This window comes from Plecotus auritus (genome assembly GCF_963455305.1).
Source record: "Plecotus auritus genome assembly, chromosome: 8".
NCBI classification, from domain to species: Eukaryota; Metazoa; Chordata; class Mammalia; order Chiroptera; family Vespertilionidae; genus Plecotus; species Plecotus auritus.
Window position 1 is genome coordinate 58,466,511 of NC_137782.1, and position 25,567 is coordinate 58,492,077.

The 25,567-nt window shown below is 40.8% G+C and overlaps 1 protein-coding gene across 1 annotated transcript; it reads right to left on the reverse strand.

Annotated features, from left to right (window-relative positions):
- Positions 1-368: 368 nt before the first annotated feature.
- Positions 369-19,131, reverse strand: LOC308256552 (oxalate decarboxylase OxdC-like; the record flags this gene model as incomplete). The annotated part of the gene is made up of 9 exons (XM_080684887.1): positions 369-503; positions 1,899-2,045; positions 3,316-3,429; positions 3,992-4,101; positions 6,365-6,518; positions 12,534-12,764; positions 16,072-16,278; positions 17,034-17,246; positions 19,048-19,131. 9 exons carry the CDS (start codon positions 19,129-19,131, stop codon positions 369-371), a joined length of 1,395 nt encoding a protein of 464 aa, XP_080541013.1.
- Positions 19,132-25,567: the final 6,436 nt, after the last annotated feature.

The window sequence follows — 25,567 nt, forward strand, 5'->3', positions numbered from 1 at the left end:
GAATAAAAATAAAAAAGAATACATGCATGGTTACTAAGATTTACTGATATGAATTAAAAGAATGGCTTTTCATTTGGAGTAATAAATTTGAAGTAAGAAAGAGAAAATAAACAAATATATACACATATACTAAAATCCATACAAAAATATAATTTAATCTATTGGGGGTGTCTGCTATGGACCTACTAATCTGCACAGACTATACATGAACTGCCTGCAATCACTGTCAGCTAAGTGAGCCCACAGGGCTGCTTAGCACCCGCTTCCCCCCTTCCACTGTGTGAAGAGCTCCAGGTTCGTTAGGCAAGTCCTTCTTTAAAAACAATGATAACAAATGAAGAAGCACAGACATGAACTCATCAGCAAGCCTAAGGCAGGTTGATTGCCTGGTCCTCCGTGAATTTGGGGATCTTCTTAAACTCACTTTGTTTCTTGAAGAAAAGCTGGGCCAGGATGTGGTCTGCTGTGGCCTGGAAATAGTCGTCCATGTCAAGGGTTTGTAGCTGACAATGGAAAACAAAGGAAGCATCAGCACTGAACTACTTGGGTTCCTACAGACACCTTACAGCCTCACACTTACAGAACGGCGGGTACTTGGCTGTGTGACTCCACAGCTACAAATTCCTGCCAATGCGCACCTTGTGTGCTTGGTTTTCCCTTGCCATGGGGAGCTCACCTTTCAACTCTGAGAACCAGGAAAGTCAGACTGGTGGCTACATGTGCTGGGGCAGCAGAAGCTTTCCCTAGGAGGGACCTCCATCCTCCTGAGAGAGAGTTCCCTTCGACGAGGGAACGGGACTATCTGTCTTCCTGTCAGCAGGGACTAGTGACAGAGCTTCTCAGAGCACCATGCCCTGAGGCACAGGATGGAGGTGAATCTGTCCACCAAGTAAGTGGCTCCATGGCCAGAGACTGGGTGAATAATCTGGGCATGCTCAGTTTAGCTTACCCCTTTATGCTTGGGAGCTGCAAAGCTTCAAAGAGCATGCCCTGTTTCTTTATGCCATAAGGCGTACAGGGCCTGCCTCAACTTGGAGAAGCCAATCCAGTTCTGGAGATTCATATTAGAAACCCACCTTCCCAAGCTATTGATCACATTCTCTAATATCTGCTTTATTAGAAATAAAAATTACATCATGGATCTCTTATATATGACTCTTTGGTCTTTTTTTCTTGGTTTTGAACTTGGGGAATTAAGAGGGAAGGTGATATATTGAATCCCTTTATAACCAAATAAAAAGATTATTTGATTCTCCTTTTTTCACATTGGTTCTGCCAATTTATTTATTTATGCGCTCATTCAACACATTGACTGAGGGCCCCCTATTGCTAGAGGCTAATTCCAGCATGTCATAATAAGTGCTAGAAGTCCTCAAAACGTTGATGGGCTTCTGTACTCAGCAGGCTGAATACATGATATTGCCTGCTGTTATGGGCCAAAAGCATTTCCCCAAACCTGAAGATCTGCATATATTATTGCCTGTTACCAGACAGCTGAGGGCATTTCAATCTACATGTTATTGCCTCCTGCTGGCCGAACAGCTGAACAGACAAAGGCATTTCCTCCAACCTGACAATGCCTACTGTATACCAAATTTACCTTTGATATGTATATCTGCTTTGCTAAAGGGCAAAATGTGGGAATAAAAAGAGCCCTGAGTCCAGAGATAAAAAGAATTTAACTACTACAGCTAAACTTCCTCTGGCTCCCCCATGGATTACAAATTTATATTTCTAGTCTCTTTATTAATTTACACACAGCACCTTCTCCAGATTCCTGAACCCTTCTGGATGCTGGGAAAGACCCCCAGCACCCTATTGTCCAGATACATTGCTTAGCAGAGTGTTCTGCACACCCCCGGCACGTAGTCATCTCTCTTAAGTGAGTTTATTCTCACCTGGTCTCTGGTGCTGAAGGCAAGAATGAAAAGCAAATCCTCATCGCATGCACTCTTGATGTAATGCTGGGTTCCAATGGGGAAAAATATCACATCGCCAACATGAATATCAAACTCTGTGGTACCCTGAGTATTAATAATGCCCACCTAAGGAAGAAAACAATATCTTGAAGTGAAGCAAATAAAATCAAATATTCATTAAGGTGAAGTATTAATAGTGAAGATCAGATGAATAAAAGCCTGTGACTTATTAGAAAGAGTAAATGGCAGAAGACAGAGTCTACCCTTCGCATAAAATCTCCTATTTCCAAGAGGTAGTCCCACAAAAATCAAAAGATACTCTATTTAAGAAAATGTTTCTCAAAATGCCATTAGCAAGTTCAATACTGCAAAAAGAGCCTCAATCACTATGTTCTAATTAAGGGTTATAAATTACCCTTACGTAATTACCTAATTAGGCAAAGGATTTAAATTTGAGTGTTTACTCCCCTGCCTTCCTCTCTGCTTATTTGGGAAAATGCAGCCTTTAGGAGAGCAGCATCCTAACAGTCTTCCCTAAAAGAGTTAGAGATTAAATGTGCACACAAATTCACACACACAAGCACACCAAAAATAAAATCTGTTCTTGAAATATAATTTGTGAATGTTTACAATGCCTTTTTCGAATTTATTAAAGCCTTCACCTCCAAAATCATACAACAAAACTTCTATTATGAATGACATAATAGGCGAAGTGCAGTCTGGTTTGAGTCTTTCTGTCAAAATTGAGACAGGTACAGGCTAGAAAAGGCCATTTTACCTGTGTATACCATGTAGGTGTTTCCCCAGGGAGCCTATGAAAGTCCAGAACCAAATCACTATGGTAACAGGCTAATCAGTTTGGCTTTGACTAGTAACCATATAATTGATCATCCAAATCAAGACTATCTGAAGAGTGAAAGGGGGTGCTGTTAATAGTTTCACCAAGACAAGTATACACCAGGAGGATCCTGGGAAAACTGGGACCTGTGGCCACTCTACCAGCATTTCACACTCCCCAGCCACCCTGACTCACATTATGCTGAGAAGCAAAGAGTCACTTCACATTCTCCAAAGGGCAACACATTAACCCTTGCATTACCTGAGAATGCAAAACTCTGAAACATAAGCAGGTGTTTCAGACCCTCCACCACGAGTGATAACTCTGTTTCACTTCTGAAATGTTCATAGCCTCTTTTCACGCTAGGACTTGGATGCTGCTGTTCCTCAGAGCCTGCACAGTATCCTCTAAAAACTGTGCCCAGAAAGGCATTAGCACCCAGTCCTTTGACGTTACCAAAAACTGAACCAAAATCAAGAAATACCTCCCATTTGCTTCTTTCTGCATTAAAAGGAAAGTTTTTTTTTAAAAAAAAAAAACTGTTCACAGAAAAATTACCTTTGCACATCCACTTATTACATATCCCATTTCATTTGCATTAAAATGGAAATGAGGTTGTCTCAATCCATTGTTGTAAATCCTGAGTGTACATAAAGTGAGGGCATTTTGATGCTTAAAAAAAAAGAAAAATGAAATTCAGTTATTTAGCCAACATTCTACTCAGCAACTTAACAATTAATTTAATTATAATTAATATTTATGAAGCCCTCACTAAGACATGCAATTTTTTATGTCCTTTACATTTATTATCTTACTTGTTCCTTATAACAGTTTTGTAAGGTTGGTAGTATTAGTCTCCCCATTTTACGAGTGATGAAATTAAAATCTAGGTTGGTTGAGTAGTTTACCGAGGGTCACACAGTGACAGATCTGAGATTTGAATCAGGAAATTTAAAACCATAGCTGTGCTATTGGTCATTATGCAATACAACATTTAAAACAAACAAAAATCAATATTTCACAAGCATCCAGTCTTTTCGTTAATGTAACTATCAATGCCAAAAAATTAAGTTCCCAAATCACATTGAGGTCTCAATTAATAGTGTACATTGATCAAATCAACCAATGTTTGACTACATCTTTCTTTTTCTTTTTGTCCAAAAGAATGCTGATTCCAACCTAAATATCTTATTTCATCCATCTTAATAATGATTAAAACATTATTCTCAATTACCTGATTCAGGAATTTACTGAAAATTTTTTCGTTATTGCTTAGTCCACTTTCATTTTTCCAATATTGTGCCAGCTGTATTATTCCTCCTGGAAATCGATACTCTTTTGAACCTGAGTCAGATGAAGTTTAAAAACAAAATATGATAAAATACTTCAAAATCATACTACAAAGGACATAGCTCTTCTATAGTCACCAAAACGTATGTGGTGGGAACTGCTGACACCAGATCCTATGTGCCCCCAAGACATTGACCTGATGTGCTTAGGTACTATCCTACCTTCCAAGCTCTCCTGAAATTTCTAACAAACAGTGGCCTCTTTAAAACAAACAATTCAACTCAGGGAACCTGACTAGGAAACTTGAGAGTCATCCTAAGTACCAACCTTGCTCTTCAAGTCCATCACCTATGTCCTGTCAGCCCTACCTCTTTAAAGACTCTTTGCTTCCTAACAGTTCTCTCCCTCTCACAACTGTCAGAATGCAGGCCAGCATCATCCCTATCTGAGGGACTGGAGAGTCCCTGACTCATCTCCCTGCCTCTCAGTGGCCCCTTCCAATCCATTCTCCACAATTTAGCAATATTGGCCATCACTTCAAATCACAAAACTAACACTAACTCAGAAAGATATCTGCACCCCCATGTTCATTGCAGCATTATTTATAATAGCCAAGATATGAAAATAACCGAAGTGTCCATCGACTAATGAGTGGATAAAGAAGATGTTGTACAGATATACAATGGAACATTGTTCAGCCATAAAAAAAAAAATCTTGCCAGTTGTGACTAGATAGACCTCAAGGGCATTATGTGAAGTGAAATAAATCAGACAGAGAAAGACATATACCACATGATCTCATTTAAATGTGAAATCTAAAAAAAAAAAAAAAAAATAGATACAGAGAACAGATTGAATGGGTGAAGGATGTCAAAGGTACAGGCTTCCAATTATAAAATAAATAAATCATGGGGATGTGATGTACATGGCAACTACAGTTACTAATACTGTATTGCATATTTGAAAGTTGCTTAGCCCTAACCGGTTTGGCTCAGTGGATAAAGCGTCGGCCTGTGGACTGAAAGGTCCCAGGTTCGATTCCAGTCAAGGGCATGTACCTTGGTTGCGGGCACATCCCCAGTAGGAGGTGTGCAGGAAGCAGCTGAGCAATGTTTCTCTCTCATCAATGTTTCTAACTTTCTATCCTTCTCCCTTCCTCTCTGTAAAAAATCAATAAAATATATTAAAAAAAAAAAAAAAAAGAAAGTTGCTTAAAAGTTCTCGCCACAAGAAAAAGAGTTCTGTATGATGGTGGCAATATTAACTGACTTATTGTGAACATTTCTCAATATATACAAATATCAAATATTGTGTTGTACACATGAAACTCATATAATGTATGTCAGTTATATCTCAAATAAATAAATCTATAATAATAAAAGCGTAATTAATATGCTAATTAGACTGGACATCTTCCGGACGTCCTTCCTTCTGGACAAAGCCTCAGCGGGCAGAGGCTGAGACAGAGTTGGCAGAGGCCCCTGGCCATGGCCGCGGCGGGTGGAACTGGGGCCAAGGCCCTTGCATGAATTTTATGCATCAGGCCTCTAGTAAATAAATAAATATACATTATTGTGTCACTCTTCTATTTTAAAAAACCCTAATTGCTCTTCTTTTCCATCAAGATAAAGTATAAACTCATTTGCATAATAACCTACATAATTGGACCCCTCCTCTCCCATCAGCTTCTTCTCCTATAATCCCCTCCCACAGCCTCAACACATACCCTCACACTTTGAAATCTTTTGCCATGTTCTCTTTTGCTTCCAGGCCTTTCCTCACATTTCCTACTCTGTTGAAAAATGTTTTTTTTTCCAAACTTCTCTTGACTGTGACCCATTGTAAAAAAAAAAAAAAAATCACATCTCAGTCCAATACACCTATATCATCACCTATATAAATCCTATATAATAAAAGCCCAGGGTCCATAACAGCATAACAACCAGAATGACCGCTCAACCAATTGCTATGAGGTGCATTGACCACCTCTTGGTTCCTCCCCCCGCCCACCACCTTCCGCCCCAGCCTACTGGCTCCGATCACTGGATGGCAAACAGGGAACCAATGTGGCTGGTGGCGGTGGGGAGGGACCTGGGGCCAGTGAGGGGAACCGGGTGGCTGGCGGTGGTGGGGCAGGACTGGGGGTGAGCAAGGGGAACCAGGTTGCTGGCGGTGGTAGGGCAGGACTAAGGACTGGAGAGCAGGCGGAAGATGGCCCTGATCACAGGCTAGGCCTAGAGACCCTACCCGCACACAATTTCATGTGTTGGGCCTCTAGTATTTAAATAAACAGGCTTCATAAAATAACATACTATACCTTTAAGGTCATAAAAGTATCTCCACACAAGGCTGTCTGGAGACTGTGCATAACTGGCATTCATAACCAGGTCTGCCAGGTTGGGAGGGAGGTTGACGCCCTGATCCTCGTTTTGCTTGTGGAATGACCTAATAAAATTGATTCCGCCTTCAGGCTGAAACACATAAGAAACCACATAAGATATCTGTGAAACATCCTACAAATTTTAGCAATAGAAGGATAGGTAGCCGAGGACAGGGTGGTATTGGCACCCTGTGGTTTCCAGTGGCCCAGTTAAAAGAGCTGACCTCAGTTAGCTTGATTTGTGATATTTATGAAAATCCTCCAAGTTTTCAATGTATTTTGATTTTAAATGTGTTGGTATTTTATAATCAATAAAAACTCCTATGGCTTTCCCCTAATAACTCATTTCTTCTCCCTATGCTATGACACCAGGACCTGCTGCAAAATAGACCTCAGGACTTTACTAGATAGATTTCTAAAATTTCCATTGAACCCCTTTCAATTGCCAGTCATGGGCCATCACCAATCTCCTGATCACTCATTTTCAATGTCAGCCTCCACATCTGACCCTCTGCACCCAGTGTTATGAGTAATCCCTCCAATGATAACATAAATATTTGAAGAGACCCAAACCAGCTGTTCTTCAGGAAAGTGGTGGGATCCTCCACATTAGAAAAAGAAAACACAACATCATCTGTAGCAAACTTGTCCCTGTATTAGCTTATGGTGTTTCAGAGATAAAGATTATAGCAACCCTGGTAAACATATATGCACCCAATACAGGAGCACCCAAATACATAAAAAATCTCCTGGAAGATATCAAGAGAGAGATAGACAACAATACAATCATAGTAGGGGATTTTATTACACCACTGACATCACTGGATAAATCCTCTAGACAAAGTATCAGCAAAGAAACAACAATCCTAAATGACTCACTAGATCAGATGGACTTAACTGACATCTTCAGAACATTTCACCCCAAAGCTGAGGACTATACGTTCTTCTCAAGTGCACATGGGACATTTTCAAAAATAGACCACATACTGGGTCACAAGCAAAGTCTCCTCAAATTCAAGAAGATTGAAATCATACCAAGCATCTTTTCAGACCACATGGCATAATATTAGAAATAAACTACAATAAAAACAATCCAAAACACTCAAACACTGGAAAGGTGAATAGCATGTTATTAAATATTGATTGGGTTACCAATGAGATCAAAGAAGAAATTAAAAACATTCTGGAAAATAATGACAATAAAAACACAACAATCTAAAACCTATGGGACACAATGAAAACAGTCCTGAGAGGGAAGTTAATAGCTCTACAGGCCTACCTCAAAAAACAAGAAAAAATGGTAGTAAATCATCTAATGCTACAACTCAAAGAATTAGAAAGAGAGCAACAAGAAAAGCCCAGAGTGAGCAGAAGGAAGGAGATAATAAAGATTAGAGTAGAAATAAATGACATAGAGACCAAAAAAAAACAATACAAAAGATCAATGAAACCAAGAGCTGGTTCTTTGAAAGGATAAACAAGATTGATGAACTTCAGTAGTCCTCCCACTAGAGTTGGGCTTCCGCCTGGCCCCCATTTCCCAAATTAATATTTTTCTAGTCTCTTTCATTTGTGTGCAGCCTTCTCCAGAACCTGAACCCTGAACCACATGGGACGTGAAAGGGGTTCACACATTTGGCGCCTGACCTCAGGACATCTGGAGGAGATGATATTTTTCGCCTAAGAGCGAAGGAAGGAAAAAATACACTGAAAAAAGGTGTGGAAAATTCACCAAAAAAAGGTGAGGGAAATTCACCAAGAGAAGGTGAGGGAAATTCACCGCATGCAAAGCCCATGGACCAGCTACAGAAACCAGATCTAAAACAACTCCAAGACCATGTGGATTCCTGCAACAGGGAGGAATTGACAGGACTGCTCCAGCCATGAAGACAAGAGGAGAAACAGTCCAGAGATGGAAGACGCTGACGATGCCTTGCCATACTAGCAGTCAGCAGCTGTGCATCGTTACAGGTTGCCCAGGACCAAACCAGAGAGGGTCAGACCTGCATTACCACCATTTGTCCACCATCCAGAACTGAAATATCATTGCTGACATGTACACATAAGGAACTGTTTGACATTGAAATTGGGACTCAAAACTATTGGACATTGAAATTGGGAATCAAAAAACTATCGGCCCAGAAAGAAACGTACTACAGACTGATTCATTTGCCTCTCAGCATAACCATTATTGCTTGTCTCATTTTTTGTTCTTATATATTTATTTCTAGTCTGCAGATGCAAGATTTTTTAAAGAAAAGAAAAGGGGGAGATGCTGGAAACCGATCATTGTCTCACTAATAGAAAGATATGGACAAGAAACCCGGAACCCGGTTTGGCTCAATGGATAGAGCGTCGGCCTGCGGACTGAAGGGTCCCGGGTTCGATTCCGGTCAAGGGCATGTACCTTGGTTGCGGGCACATCCCCAGTGGGAGGTGTGCAGGAGGCAGCTGATCGATGTTTCTCTCTCATCGATGTTTCTAGCTCTCTATCCCTCTCCCTTCCTCTCTGTAAAAAATCAATAAAATATATTAAAAAAAAAAAAAAAGAAAGAAAAGAAACCCGGAAGGCTGGTCAACCTTGAAGCTCTGAAAGGTCAGAGCCAACCACTCCCTATCTAATTGAGACAATGGTAGCTGAAGCAACTTCCCCACCAAATAATCATGTAAATCCTTACTGATAAGATAATCTGCCTGTTACTGGAATTGCCTGCCTAAGGGCAATTGGGTGTATCCCAAACCTGAATAAAAGGGATGGCAAGGCCAAAGCAAAGAGTAGTCCTCCCACTAGAGTTGGCCTTCTGCCTGGCGCCCATTTCCCAAATTAATATTTAAAAAAAAAAAAAAAAAAAAAAAAAAAGATTGATGAACCTCTAGCCAGGCTCACCAAGAAGCAAAGAGAGAGAACTCAAATAAACAAAATCAGAAATGATAGAGGTGAAATAACAACAGACCCCACAGAAATACAAAGGATTGTTAAAAAATATTATGAACAACTCTATTCCAACAAACTGGACAACATGGAGAAAATGGACATATTCCTAGAAAAATACAACCTTCCAAAACTCAATCAGGAAGATTCTAAAAATCTCAATAGGCCAATAACTATGGAAGAAATTGAAGCAGTCATCAAAAAGCTTCCAGCAAACAAAAGCCCAGGCCCAGACGGCTTCACAGGAGAGTTATACCAAACATTCAAGGAAGAACTAAAACCTATCCTCCTCAGACTATTCCAAAAAATTCAAGAGGAAGGAACACTTCCAAACTCATTCTATGAAGCCAGCATCACCCTAATACCAAAATCAGATAAAGACAACACAATGAAAGAGAATTACAGGCCAATATCCCTCATGAACATAGATGCCAAAGTCCTCAACAAAATCCTAGCAAATCGGATCCAGCAGTACATCAGAAAGATCATACACCATGACCAAGCAGGATTTATACCAGGGTTGCAAGGATGGTACAATATCTGCAAATCAATAAACGTGATACATCACATAAACAAACTGAGGGGGGAAAAATCACATAGTCATATCAATTGACACAGAAAAAGCATTTGACCAAATCCAACACCCTTTCTTGATAAAAACTCTCAGCAAGGTGGGAATAGAAGGATCATACCTCAACATCATAAAAGCCATATATGATAAACCCACAGCCAGCATCACACTCAATGGACAAAAACTAAAACCATTTCCCCTAAGAACAGGAACAAGACAGGGATGCCCTCTCTCACCACTCCTGTTCGACATAGTACTGGAAGTACTAGCCATTGCGATCAGACAAGAAGAAGGAATAAAAGGCATCCAAATTGGAAAAGAAGAACTAAAACTGTCCTTATTCGCAGACAACATGATACTGTACATAGAAAACCCTAAAGACTCCACCAAAAATTATTAGACTTAATAAATGAATTCGGCAAGGTAGCAGGATACAAAATTAATGCCAAGAAATCTATGGCATTTCTATACACCAACAGTGAACTTACAGAAAGAGAGACTAAAAAAGCAATCCCATTTACCATCACACCAAAAAAAATTAAGATACTTAGGAATAAACTTAACTAAAGAGGTAAAAGACCTATATGCAAAAAACTACAGGACACTGAAAAAAGAGATAAAAGAAGACATAAACAGATGGAAGAACATACCATGTTCATGGATTGGTAGAATCAACATCATCAAAATGTCCATACTACCCAAAGCAATCTATAGATTCAATGCACTCCCCATTAAAATACTAACAGCATATTTCACAGACCTAGAAAGAACTCTCCAAAAATTCATCTGGAATAAAAAAAGACCCCAAATAGCTGCAGCAATCCTGAGAAAGAAGAACAAAGTAGGTGGGATCTCAATACCAGATATCAAGCTGTATTACAAAGCCACCGTTCTCAAAACAGCATGGTACTGGCACAAGAACAGACATATAGATCAATGGAATAGAATAGAGAACCCAGAAATTGACCCAAATCACTATGCCCAATTAATATTCGACAAAGGAGGCATGAACATAAAATGGAGTCAAGACAGTCTCTTCAATAAATGGTGTTGGGAAAATTGGACAGATACATGCAAAAAAATGAAACTAGACCACCAACTTACACCATACACAAAAATAAACTCAAAATGGATAAAGGACTTAAACATAAGATGGGAAACCATAAAAATACTAGAGGAATCCACAGGCAGCGAAATCTCAGACAAATGCCGAAGCAATTTCTTCACCAATACCACTCCTAGGGCAATGGAAGCTAAAGAGAAAATAAACAAATGGGACTACATCAAAATAAAAAGCTTTTGCACAGCAAAAGAAACCATCAACAACAAAAAAAAACAAGAAAGACCACTACATGGGAGAACATATTTGCCAATGTTATCACTGATAAGTGTTTAATCTCCAACATTTACGGGGAACTCATACAACTCAACAAAAGGAAGATAAACAATCCAATCAAGAAATGGGCAACGGACCTAAATAGAAACTTTTCGAAAAAAGACAGAAGGAAGGCCAAGAGACATATGAAAATATGCTCTAAGTCACTAATTATCCAAGAGATACAAATCAAAACGACAATGCGGTACCATCTCACACCTGTCAGAATGGCTATCATCAACAAACCAATAAGTGACAAATGTTGGCGAGGATGCGGAGAAAAAGGAACCCTCATGCACTGCTGGTGGGAATGCAGATTGGTGCAGCCACTGTGGAGAACAGTATGGAGTTTCCTCAAAAAAACTAAAAATGGAACTCCCATTTGACCCAGTAATCCCACTTCTAGGAATATATCCCAAGAAGCTAGAAACATCAATCAGAAAGGATATATGCACCCCTATGTTCACAGCAGCACAATTTACCATAGCTAAGATTTGGAAACAGCCTAAGTGCCCATCAGCAGATGAGTGGATTAGAAAACCATGGTACATCTACACAATGGAATACTATGCTGTGCTAAAAAAGAAGGAATTTCTACCATATGCAACAACATGGATGGAACTGGAGAGCATTATGCTAAGTGAAATAAGCCAGTCAGAGAAAGATAAATATCACATGATCTCACTCATTGTGGAATATAATGAACAACATAAACTGATGAACAAAAACAGTTCCAGAGACAGAGAAACATCGATCAGACCATCAAACCTTGGAGGGAAGGTAGGGGAGGGTGGTGGTAAGAGGGAGAGATCAACCAAAGGACTTGTATGCATGCATATGGGCCTAACCAATGGACACAGACAACAGGGGGGTGAGGGCATGAGTGGGGGAATGGGGGGATAAAGGGGGAAGAAGGACACATATGTAACACCTTAATCAATAAAGAAATTTTTTTAAAAAAAAGATTATAGCATTTTTTATCAACTATATCATAACCTTTCTACCAAATTTTTCATAGTTTTCTATGGAAGTCCTTCACAAAGGAAAGTATAGACACTCAATTTCAACAAGTTTTATATCCTTATAAAAGTGGGAACACAAGGTGTGTTTTTGAGTTCATTAGCCAACTGTTACCCTGTTGATGTCTGCCCTAGACACGGATACACATGCTCCCTTTGGGCCTGTGTGATGCGTACCCACATCATGGGATGCCATTTTCAGTACAGACCTTAAGTGACCTGGAAGCAATGTCCTCAGGTGTAGAAAAAAAGACATCATCAACATCCAGTGTCTGAAGTTCATCATGTGTGGAAAAGAAGAGCAGGAAAAAGCAGTCTTCATTGCCCACGTTCTTTATCCAGTGAAGCGTGTTTTTAGGAAAGAAGATCACTTGGCCAGCTGTAACATTGTACGTGGTAATGACATGACCATCGTCAACCACCCCGATCCACGCTGTCCCCTGAAACATATACAGAGAAGCACATCCCACACCACCTTAGAGCAGTTCTCAACCTTTCTCCATTACCTCCTTCCTAAGGTAACATTTTAAGACTTTTTCTAATCACCACCTCATGAAATTTTAATACTACAGATATACTATAGATACGTACACTATATACACATACTGCTTATATGCTATACCTATATTATAGTTTAATACATAAAAAGAGTCAGTATTTTTGCCCCCCAAAACCGGTTTATGCCCCCTTTGGGGCAATATTGCCCCCATTGAGAATACATGCTTTAGAGTTTAAAAAGACTGCAGGCACATGTGTGTTCATATGCAATTACATAGACATACATGTTTGTATAGATGAATACAGTTGTGTATGTATTTTCCAGTTAAGAAAAAGTCTGCATACAATTTTAATAATAATAATATTAACAATACTAGCACTTAGTGATTTCACTGTGTTCACTTCAGATAGTCTTCTTAGTACTTTACCTGATTTAACTCAAGTTCCTTCCATCACCCCTGTGAAGCAATTTCTATTATTACCACCACTTTACAGATGAGAAAACTAAGTCCAAAGAGAATATACAGTTTTCCCAAGGTTACTCAGCTAGTCGATGGCAAAGCTGGGATTTGGACTTAAGCAGTCCAGCTCTAAAGTCCAGCTCTAAAGATGGTAAGAACATCTAAAATGAGATCTACCCTCTTAACAAATGTTTAATTGTACAATACAGTATTATTAATTATAGATACAATGCCGTGTAACAGATCTCTAAAACTTAACTATCTAGTAAATTACCCAGTTAAAATTATTTAATCGAATTATCTAGAAAAAGAGAGTAAAATGGCGTTGCCAGGACCTGGGGGAGAAGCCTATATTTTCAATCCGCACCATACTTTGATTCTGTTCATATAGAATTGTATCCTTTCTCTCATTCTCTCCTCTGTTCCTTAGTATTATCCTGTGTAGTAGGTAGAGGAGGTACCATTGTTTCTGTTTTACCAGAGACTCATGGTCACATAGTGGAGCATCCCCCAGGGTGGATGAAAAGGAAGTCTTTGTTCTCTCTGTTCAGACATGTAAACAATGGGTATTAAAGATGAGGGGAAAGTGAACCACTAAAGAGTTCTCTCCAAGTCCACATGCAGCCAACAGCAACAATATGCGTCTGTTCCTATTGGGGCATCAGCTACTCCAGACAGAGCAGAGACAGCATGGTAGCCAATGGGCCACCCACAGCAGGTCCACTAGTCACCTCACTGCCCCACTTCTCTCAGAACACTCATTCCAAAGCTCTCATGAAGATACTCCGAAGCAAAAGCAAGCTCCCTGGGTGAGTGTGCAGAGGAGGGATTTCCTTCATGCCTGTTGCTGGGTTCCTTACCCTGATCATGAGCGTGAGTGACCCTAGATTTCCTGGGATCTAGAGAATATTCTGGCCCACATTATTTTTTCTAGTTGAATTATTTCATAAGTTTTCATTAAGATTGACATATAACATTATATTAGTTTCAGGTGTATAACATAAAGAGTCAATAATTGTATATACTGTGAAATGATCACCATAATAAGCCTGGTTAACATCCATCACCACACAAAGTTACAATTTTTTATAACTTGGAGAACTTATAATTTTGAGAACTTTTAAGATGTACTTTCTTAGTAACTTTCAAATAAACAATGCAGTAAGTACTATTAACTATAATTGCCATGCTGTATATTACATCCCCCTGATTTACTTTATAACTGGATGTGTGTACCTTTTGATCACCTTCTAGCCCACATTTAGAAGCTCAGATCATAAACTCTGCTGAGCTGAATCCAAAGCCTTTGATCTGTGATACATTCTCCAGACTAATTCCTCGGGCTTGGACTTTGTTTTTTAGGGGCCTCCCTCCAGGAAAGCTCACTTAACTGCCTTTCTTTTTGCCTACCACTCTGCCAATACTCAGCCAAAAAAATCCTTTGAAGATAATCCTTTTTTACATATTTTATACATGTGGAAAAGACAAGGAGTCAAAAAATATGGACTTTGTCCCAGTCTAGCCAACAACTACAACTACAGTTTATCTTTATCTTTCTGAGCCTCTATTCTTTTATGAGAAATAAAAAGGATTCAGTCTTAGGTAGGTGAAACTCTAATCTCTCTTCCTGTTGTAAACTATAAAAGTGAATGAACTGTCAAAAATAAAAGAGGAGTTTTATTAACAACAACAGAAATATGTCACATAAAATTGGCTGACCTATTAATAAGATTATTAGTGTAAGACCAAATTCTGTAAGTTCTAGGCTGGGGGTGGGGGGGGGGGAGGGCCTTTAGTCACTACTGGGTCCCCAGTGTCTGAAATACAGAAATATTTGAAATTCAAGTAAGCACACTCATTTCACCTCCAACTCTTTCTATTTCACTTGACTTCCAGAAAATTCTAAAAGTTCTGAACCACAATGGGCCTGATCTTAGGGACTCCAGGCTGAACATCTGCAAACTGGTTTGTCATCCAGTGCTGCTTTTTTCCTTAGAGCAAAGCTGCCCTCTCTTTGATCATTAGATCAGAGCCACCAATTTCAGCTTTGGTTCAAAGGATGGAACAGTGATCTTATTTTAAGACTAGTGTCTGAGCCCTGACTGGTTTGGCTCGGTGGATAGAGCGTCGGCCTGCGGACTGAGAGGTCCCGGGTTCGATTCCGGTCAAGGGCATGTACCTTGGTTGCGGGCATATCCCCAGTAGGGGTTGTGCAGGAGGCAGCTGGTCGATGTTTCTCTCTCATCGATGTTTCTAACTCTCTATCCCTCTCCCTTCCTCTCTGTAAAAAATCAATAAAATGTATTAAAAAAAAAAAAAAGACTGTCTGAAAAATGATTTCAGACTGAAGAAAGAAGTTCAAAGTAATGCCAAGAATAATTAAAACAGCCAGGCTGGTGTGGCTCAATGGTTGAGCATCAACCCATGCACCAAGAGGTTGCAGGTTCCATTCCCAGTCAGGGCAAATGCCCGGGTTGCTGGTTCAATCCCCAGCAGGGGGAGTGCAGGAGGCAGCCAATCAATGTTGATGTTTCTCTCTCATCAATGTTTCTATCCTTCTCCCTCTCCCTCTCCCTTCCTCTCTCTAAAATCAATTTTACAAAGGAATAATTAAAACAAACAGTTTGATGCTTTAAAAGGCATTACTAACTAATCTAGCTGAATACTTAGCCAAAGCCTAGATATTGTCTATCACTTAAGTAGCTTTTGCAACAACTGAAATAATAACCTGAGGATACAACACACCGGCATAAATGCTGAAGTACAGAATGGGGCAAACTGGTTATACCTGTGCGAGATAGCCATGCTCATTTGCATTAAAGTGCCAGTGAGGGGCACGGAGGCCATTGCTTTTTATTCTCAGGGTCCCCAGAGTCATCTGTGATCTCTGGCTGTTCAAGCTGCTGCCAAAGGCCTCTTCTTCGATGCTGAGATAGTCTTTGATATTGTTCCTGTACCGGGCCCACTGGATTGCACCACCAGAGAACTCAAACACCTGAAAAGTAATAAGCAAGCACTTAGGAGCACAAAGGCCATCACCTGAGGAACATGAGGCCACCACAGCCTACAGAGATCGAGGGGGGCAAACAGGAAAGGCTGTGGTGATGAGGGGAGTAAAGGAGTTCCAAAAGGGAAAAGGAAGGATAGGCCTGCAAGATGCCAGGAATGAGCATAGTGGTACAGGCGGTGCTCTCTGTCTAGTCCCTGATAGACATCAAAAAAACACCTATCGCCCAGCTGGTGTTGCTCAGTGGTTAAGCATCAACCCATGAACCAGGTCACAGTTTGATTCCCAGTCAGGCCACATGCCAGGGTTTTGGGCTCGATCCCCAGGGGGGGGGCATACAGGAGACAGCCAATCAATGATTCTCACTCATCATTTATGTTCTATTTCTCTCTCTCCCCTCCCTTTCTCTCTCTGGAATAAAATAAAAGAATACCTATCTTGACAAGAGAAAAGAGGGCTTTCTATTTGTCCATCTGCAATTCTTCCCTCCAGCCAGACAGAATTGAACCCTGGACCCTTAGATAGGTAGAGAACTATCTATCTATTAAAGAAAAGTTCTGCCTGGAACCAATATCAACTCAACTTTCCCTCTTCCCTATCTTCCCCTCTCTTCATCCAGATAGAACACACCTGATTCCTCCCCATGAAGACAGAGCAAAGCTTAGTAAAAGCACAATGGAAACTTTGTTTTGAAATAGCCATTGAGAGTAGATGATACTTTTTCTAATGTGTGTCATTCATACCTTGGATTTAGGTAAATGATTAAGAAACTGGAATTTGGGATCAACAGCTTTTTGCAGTGTCAGAATTGTTGTTTGTGGTTTGGGTTCCGAATGGGGCTGAGAGTTGTTGATATACACCAAGGAGAGGATCAGGACTCCCACTGCTGTGGTAACAGTGCAGGCCAAGAGACACACCAGGAAAACACTCATCAATGACCACTGCTTCTTCTTTTCCTAGGAGAGATTAGCAAATTAGGAAAAAATGAAGCCATCATTTTCTACTCGTGATGCATTAAAATACTGCCTCCTGATATGGAGAGTAACATGTTAAGTGAAATAAGTCAGTCAGAGAAAGACAAATATCACATGGTCTCATTCATATGTGGAATCTAAGTAACAAAATAAACTGGTGAACGGAGTGGATCCAGAGACATAGAAGCATGGAACAGAGTGCAGACTCTCTGAAGAAAGGCGGGGGAAGGTGGGTGCGTGGGAGGTAATCAACCAAGGACCTTGCATGCATATATGCATGGCCCATGGACACAGACAATGGGACAGTGAGGGCCTAGGGCAGGGGGGTGGGGGCGGGCTGGAGCAGGTTAATGGCGGGGGGAAGAGGGGACATATGTAATACTTTTAACAATAAAGAATTATTTAAAAAAAATATTGCCTCCTTTCTCAATTTGGTTTATTTTCTCTTTTACTTAAAAATAAAAAAAAACACATTTGTGCACTAGCTGGTTTGGCTCAGTGAATAGAGTGTCGGACTGTGGATTGAAGGGTTCAGGGTTCAATTCTGGTCAAGGGCACATGCCCGGGTTGCAGGATCGATCCCCAGTAGGAGGCATGCAGGAGGCAGCCAATCAATAATTCTCTCTCATCATTGATGTTACAATCTCTCCCTCCCTCTCCCTTCCTCTCTGAAATCAATAAAAATATATTTCTTAAAAATGCATTTGTGGGAGAAATATACCCAGTAAAATAATACTTGTGCAAATATGAGTATAAATACACACACATATACCTTGCTAACATCCAAATAAGCAAGAATAAAAATAATCATATGAGGAGCTAGATGTTACTAGCTAACATTACTAACACATAATGTTACTAGAAAATCAAGTAGACACTTAAGTTTGTATATAAAAGCATTCCAATTCAGTCAATTAGCTCCATTTACCAGTTTCTTCACCTAAAAATTAAATAAGTTATATAGGAGATTTTCCAAGAACTCTTTCATTCCAGGACATACATCTACATTTACAGGTACAGGTACATGCGTAGGAGTAAGTAGCTTACCTGTAAAGAACTGGCCTGCAGGTCTCAGTTTCTCTCCCTTTGTTTAAACAGCTTCATGGAACTCCCCTCCTACGTGTATTACCTACAGGAGCAACTAACACATCTACCAAGTCTGAGCACAGTATTTCCATGTATTTCTATGTTACTATTTACTGGTTTCACATCACAAATATGTGCTGAAAACAATAGTATTACTTCTGTGAGTTACCATGCACATCACTGAAAGCTGCCAAGAGAAAACACATCCTAATCTTTGGACCAATTTGCCCTTGTTTCTCTGACCATTAAAATGATACTCATAAGCACCGATGCCAAGGCGTCTTGTTCCACTGCCCTCTGAGTTCCTGGCCTTTCTCTCTGAGCAGGCCTATCTCTGATCACTAATAACGCTAACACAAATGTCCTTAGTACTTCAGCCTTCTTAGATGGCATATGTCGTATAGCATAATCACGTATCAACATATTCCGTTTAACAATGCATAAGGGTATTATATGGAACAATAAATAACTCACTAGTACTATGAGCAACTATTCATAGAGTTGGGCCATGAAAGAGCGAAAGGAGGTGTGAGTTCAGAGTTTATGAGTAAGAAGGCCAATCAGGAAATATTGCGAGCAGGAGATGCTGCCTCAGTGAGGAAGGTCACAGAGGAAAGCTGGTCTAAGAGATTCTTTCCTGAGCTCTGCATGAAGGTTTGGAGGAAAGCTAATCTCAAGATGGAAGCCCCCAACTCACCATTCTGGGGATGGTGTTCATCTTCCCCGGATAGGAAACATTTGGTGTGGTGCCTTCATGCATTTCAAATGCTGCGTTGTCCATTGGCAGAAGGGAGCAAGCAATTCACGAAAAAGAAAAAGGAAGCAATGGAGCTTCAGCCAACAGGGAGACCCTGAGATCTCTGCGAGGAGCAGAATGATGATGCTTAAGGAAGGGAGTACTTATATAGAGCGGGAAGTTAAGGAAATGAAATAAGGAAGCTGCCTCTTAAACTATAATCTTGGTTTAAAAAAAAATACACCTAGAAATAATTGCCAAATTAGAGGCCAATAAAATACTTTCTATGGTCCCCAACTCTGCCCATTGATGACGCATACAGAGATAACAATAGCAACAGTAACACTTATTTCCTTATTTCACTGTGTGCCAGGCACTGTGCTAAGTGTTTTACATACACGATGTAACTTAATTATTACAGTGACCCTAGCAGGTGCTACCATTATTCCCATTTTGTAGATTAGGAAACTGAGGCATGCAGAGGGATGGTAACTGCCCCCAAATCCCACAGCTAGTTTTAGTGTCAGAGCAAAGGACCCTTAACCAAAGACTCCTCCGGGACCCTGGTTCTTTGCAGTTCCCTGTAGGTGCTTAGTCTAGCGCAATCTTTTTTTACCCAAATCAGTGCTGCCTCTAAATAAGGTGACTGATTTTTCTACGTGGTTTAGTGAATAATTTTGTTACCTGAAAGTTAAATATTTATTTAAAATTCATTCGCATTATATTACCTGGTGATGAGTGGTGGCCTGAGTAATCTGAAAACTGCTGCTATAAATCCACAAAGCAGTCATCCGTCCTTCTTTCCTTTCTGTCTTCCTCCCCTTCTTCCTTCCATAGACATGGATGCATGCCTACTGTAATCCAGGCTGCACACCACTCCTGTGCGAACGAAGCGGACCTGGGGTAGCTTACAATCCAGTAGGAAGAAAAAAAAAAAAGTCACTACCCCAAAGGGGCTCTTTTATGTCAGATGTGCAAGGTCCTGCCAGGGTAGAGAAGAGTGGTTGTGTCTTGGGTGGGAAGGAAAGGCAAGGCTTCTCTGAAGTCCTCATTTTAAAAATGATTTTATTGATTTCAGAGAGAGGAAGGGAGAGGGGGAGAGAGACCGAAACATCAGTGATAGGAGAGAATCATCAATCGGCTGCCTCCTGCATGGCCCCCACAGGGAATCGAGCCCAAAACCTGGGCATGTGTCCCAACCGAGAATCTAACCATGACCTCCTGGTTCACAGGTTGACACTCAACCACTGAGCCACACCAGCTGGGCTGAAGTCCTCATCTTGAGGACTAACACGGCTTCACTCAGCCGCATGCTTAGTTGATTACATTTTATTCCATATTTCTGGCTTGTCTATAAGCAGCTCTGGAATAGACCCCATGTTGTAAAATTGTGGACCCTACCTGAGTTGAGCAGCTCAGGCACCACAAGGCTCCAGGTTACTCTGTGTTCACCTGACAGGGGGTTAGCTTGGTGGCTTTCCTGCCATAGCTCATCAGACCTAAGACACTCCAGTGCATCATGTCAATTTCCACAAAGACTTGGAGTGTAAAGGTGTGGCAGTGATTTTGAGATAATAAAATACATAAAATCCCTGCTTACCTGTGAGGCCGGTGTGGTGGTTGTCTCACCTTGTTGTCAGGGTGCCATCAAGCATCATTTTCCTCTTTAATTCTCCGTCTTGCAGTGGTTAGCCGGGATGTGGTTTGCAATGAGCATTCTCTGAGACGCAATGAAATATAGCTTGCTGCCTTTCTCCGGTCTTATCAGCAAATGGCACTATGTGCATTGTCAAAACAAGTTCCACTCAATTTCACATTTTGCTGTTCTTTCCTTGGAAATAGGGGAGCACAGGCCTCTGCAAACAGCATTATCTGGGAGCTACATTTAGCGTTTATTTAAATGACAAGACAAGCACATCATCAGCCAAACTGTACGGAGACTCACGTTAGCACTGAATTAAAGAATGCTGCGGCTGGGTAAAGTGCTTCCCATCTTTGCAGATTGGAGTCTATTTTCCCCAAAGTCACCTGCAGAGCCAAAACAGAAGCCCAGCTCTCCCACTTCCGGCCAGAGCTTTTCCTACGACTCTCTGCTGCAGGAGAACATCATGCCTTTGACATACTACATGCAAATAGTTAGCGACGTTCAACCTTTTTCATCTCATGGCACATGTAAACTAATTACTAAAATTCTGTGGCACATCAAAAAATATATTTTTTGCCGATGACAAAAAAAAATAGGTATAATTTTAATCCATTCACACTGCTCAACTATTGTGTTGGCTGTTGTCATTTATTTTATTTGACAACCTAAGGGAAAAGAGGTCAGTGCCTCTGACTACATAGTCAGGTATTGCATCTTTTAAAAATTCTTGCAGCACACTGTTGAAAATCACTGAAATAGTCTGGCAGGCGTGGCTCAGTGGTTGAGCATCGACCTATGAACCAGGAGGTCACAGTTCGATCAGAGCACATGCCAGGGTTGTGGGCTCAATCCCCAGTGGGAAGCGTGTAGAAGGCAGCCTTCCTCTCTGAAATCAATAAAAAAAATTTTTTTTAAGAAAGAAAAGAAATCACTGAAATAGGGCAAAGTGAGTTGAAGCAGAACAACTAAAAGAAGGATAATTATCAAAATAATTTTAGGGCACGTGAATGTAACTCCATGGTGCAGCCCAGAGACCCCCCCCCCCACCCCCCCGCCAAAGGCCTCAGAAATGGAATGTTTTCTATTAGACCAGAAATGCTTTTTTAAGGACCTGAGCCAGCTCCACTACTCAACTCCAATGAAGTCCCTTTGAGGCCCTGTATAAGAGACCCTTCCTTTATTCTGACCTACTGTTTGAAGAAGAAATAGCTAAAGCCACCATTTATTTCATATCACTAGCCAAATTTCAACAAGCCTTACGAGAATATGTCACCAAATAGACCTCACAGCTGCTCATACTCCTCTTTTATATGAGCCCTGCTCGCAGGTCCTTACTAAGACCTGGAGAGGTGGATCTCCTGGTTTGCAGCTCGCACTCTTAAGGTAGGGAACAGACCCTGTCTTGTTGTCTACCCCTTACAGTAATCCAAGTGCCCAAAATTGCCAGCTGGATACATCATTCCAGCATAAAACCCTGCTGTCACTCAGAGCCAAACGAAAAGGGAAACGAAGAAGAAACTGAATGGACCAGTGAGCCCTTGGAGAACCTTAAGTTTCTTTTTAAAAAGGAAAACAGAACCACCAAGCAAGATAAGTAATGTGGTGAATAGGATTCACTATAGCCGATTTCTGTGGGGGGATTTTAATAATTTTTAAACTGCCTTGCAAATACTCCCACATGCCAGGGAAGGAACATTTCTGTCTCCAATGGGTTTAAAGGTGGGACAAGTTAACATGTACATGCTTTTACTAATTGTTGCTTACTGCTGTCCATCTCTAGCTATCATCTGGAAGAATAATTCTCTCTTCCTGACAACCCAAAGAATATTATCACAAATACCTAAACCCAATTGCTGGGTATGTTACCAACAGCCCACCCCAGAGCACAGGATACTGAATTAGGACAACCCTCTGATCCTACTGATATCCTTCTAAACTGTCCTTATCAAGTTCCTTTACCTTCCCCTAATGCAGATTTTCAAGTTTCTGCACCAGAGGGAAGGAACCTCAGTTCCCAAGTCACTGTGTGGAGGAAGCCCATCTGCCAACCAAAAACACCCATCTCAAATTCTTGCTTAAACAAGTAACAAAGTTCTGTTGTATTGCACCATTTTACTTACACTTGGGCTATCTTTACCACAAACTAAAACAAACATATTTATACCCTCTCTAGCCATTATTTTCACTGAGGTATGCTGCCAGGTTTATTCTTTGACATGTTTATCAACACAAGGGCTAGGCATATACTAATAATAAATTTGGCAAGTGCTAAGAGCTGCTGGTTGTAATATCTATTAAAGGAATAAACTGAATATATATTAAGACATAACTCTCCATTAAATGACTTGAGTTTATTTTCCTGGAACACAGCCAATCACAAAAGGATAGTGCTTTCCTTAGAAAAACTGAGCCAAATAGGTCCTTTCTCCTTGCCACGTTGGTAGGGGAGAGAAAGTGGTGCTTCTATGTTCCAGTAAGAATATTTCTCCAGCCTCCCCCATCTCCAAGTTGTGTGCCTCCTATAATCATTCAGGGGGAAAGGCTGGTAAGATAATGTTGGGCAATTCTTTCTGATCACTTCCTTTTAAATGTCTACCAGTAACAAGACGGACCAATGTTCTCATTACACAAATGTTTCTTATCTATTGCTCAACTTTCAGATGACCACTGGACATCACAGATATATGACAATGTGCTATAGACCAGGCACTGGATAGGGTTAGCGAAATCATGGAATTCATAGACTCTTACCTCACAGACTTTACAGTATAATGATTCATTCCAGTTAACAAATGCATGAGGAAAACTAAACAGGAAAACATTGTTTTATGGTACCCGGATAACAAGATGGGGAAATCACCTTACTGACCCCACAGATAAAATTTAAACAATTATTTTTAAATATGTATTACTTCCAAGTCAATGCCATACATTTAAATTCCAGATCTTTGTGGGCAAAGGCTCAATAAATATTCCCACTACTCCCACACCCCACCATTTTCCATTCCAGAATATTCTCAGGAAGAGCTCTAACATTACCAGTGTTATGTGAGTATGGGCTTCTACAGTAAGCATCAGAAAACACTGGGAAGAGGCTCTGAACCTGTGAAGTTAAGAAAAGGGAAATGTCTATTCATCCAGTTCTACCTAGCAATATGATCTTGGACTAGTGCCTTTACTTGCTAAATCAGTTTCCTTGTGTGTATAAAATTAAAGCTAGATTAAATGACCCACTTGATTTGGGGATATAGTTATTTTGAAAAATGACATTCAACTTCTAGCTTCCCAACACTCCCAGTTTTTCAAGAGTCCATTGACATAATTCAAGATATTTAACATTCTGAGTATTTGTTCCCCAAAATAAGTGCTTCATATGTAATTTATAGCATACTATCAGAGAAGGCCACCGAATGATGATATGAACAACAATTCAGCTGAGGCCAACTGCAGAAAATTTCTCCTATTGTTCACATGCATTCATTCAACAAATTGAATGAATGCTCATTATGTGCCAGGCACTGTTCTAGGCGCTTGGGATACATCAATAAATCCAACAGAGCAGCTTACACTTTAGCAGAAGAGTCAGAACAAACAAACAAATAAATAAAAAGTGGTAACTTAAATACTAAATTAGAAAGTAATGTGCTCTGGGGGAAAAACATAAGCAGGGAAGGTAGGAGTATGTGGCACAGGAGAGAGCAATTTTAATAAGGTGATCAGGCTAGGCCTTGTCTGGAGTTTGGTAAAATTTCCTAGAAAATGGAGTTTTATGCTAGTTTCAGCTTTACTGATGACTAGCTATGTGCCTGTAGGCGAGGAATATAAATTCTTCGTGTCTTACTTACTCTTCAGGTAAATGGGTAAAGTCATAAGGCCTTTCCAACAATCCACCTCGGAAGGTGTGGTAAAAGTTTTAAAAGATACAGGGAAGAAACCAAGATGGCGGCATAGGTAAACACCTAAACTGCCACCTCGCACAACAGTTTCAAAACTACAACTAAAAGACAAAACGGACACCATCCAGAACCACAGAAAGGCTGGCTGAGTGGAAATTCTACAACTAGAAGGAAAGAGAAAAGCACACTGAGACTTACAGGAGCTGTGGAAGGCAGAGGTACAGAAGCGCGCACACGGAGAGGGCTGGCAACTGAATACACTTTGGGCTTTCTTAATCAAGAGGAAGACAAAAGCTCCCAACAGCTCTGAACTTCAGTTCCGAGCAAGACTCTGGGGACCCAGACTCATTCGGGGAGAAACTGGACTGTCTGGCAGCAGGCAGAACTTGAGGGTGGCTTTCTCTCAGAGGTGCTTGCAGCGATTACCATGGGACACTGAGACCCAGGGGCCTCTTAGGGCAGGGCTGACGGAAAGCCATCATTGTTTGCCCCACCCTATGATCCCACCCCACAAGGCCATAGCTGTTTGCTCCGCCATGAGACTCCGCCCCATCCAAGCTGAGCACTGAGGCTTTTGCATATGAATGGCCTGGTACTTTGAATTTTAAACTTGCCTACAGCTGAGTCAGTGAGACCCAAAACATCCAAAAGAAGGCCCAAGGCCCCACAGCAGCTTGCATTGCTTCACAGTTGGGCCTCATCTGGGCACCTCCAAAACCCCAAAAAAGAAGAGGAATCTGCAGATCTCTCCATAGCTCCTGCTGGGTGGCCTCAGGCAGAGGCTAAATTAGCACCTCCTTGGAGATCCAAGAGCCAGTGTACCCAGGGGTCAGAGTGGGACCATCTAGATTACAACTCCTCAGATCCATAAGGGACACTCAGGGGGCAGACTCAGTGAGCACCAAAGTCCCACTGAAGCAAGTCTTGCCTCATAAGGGTG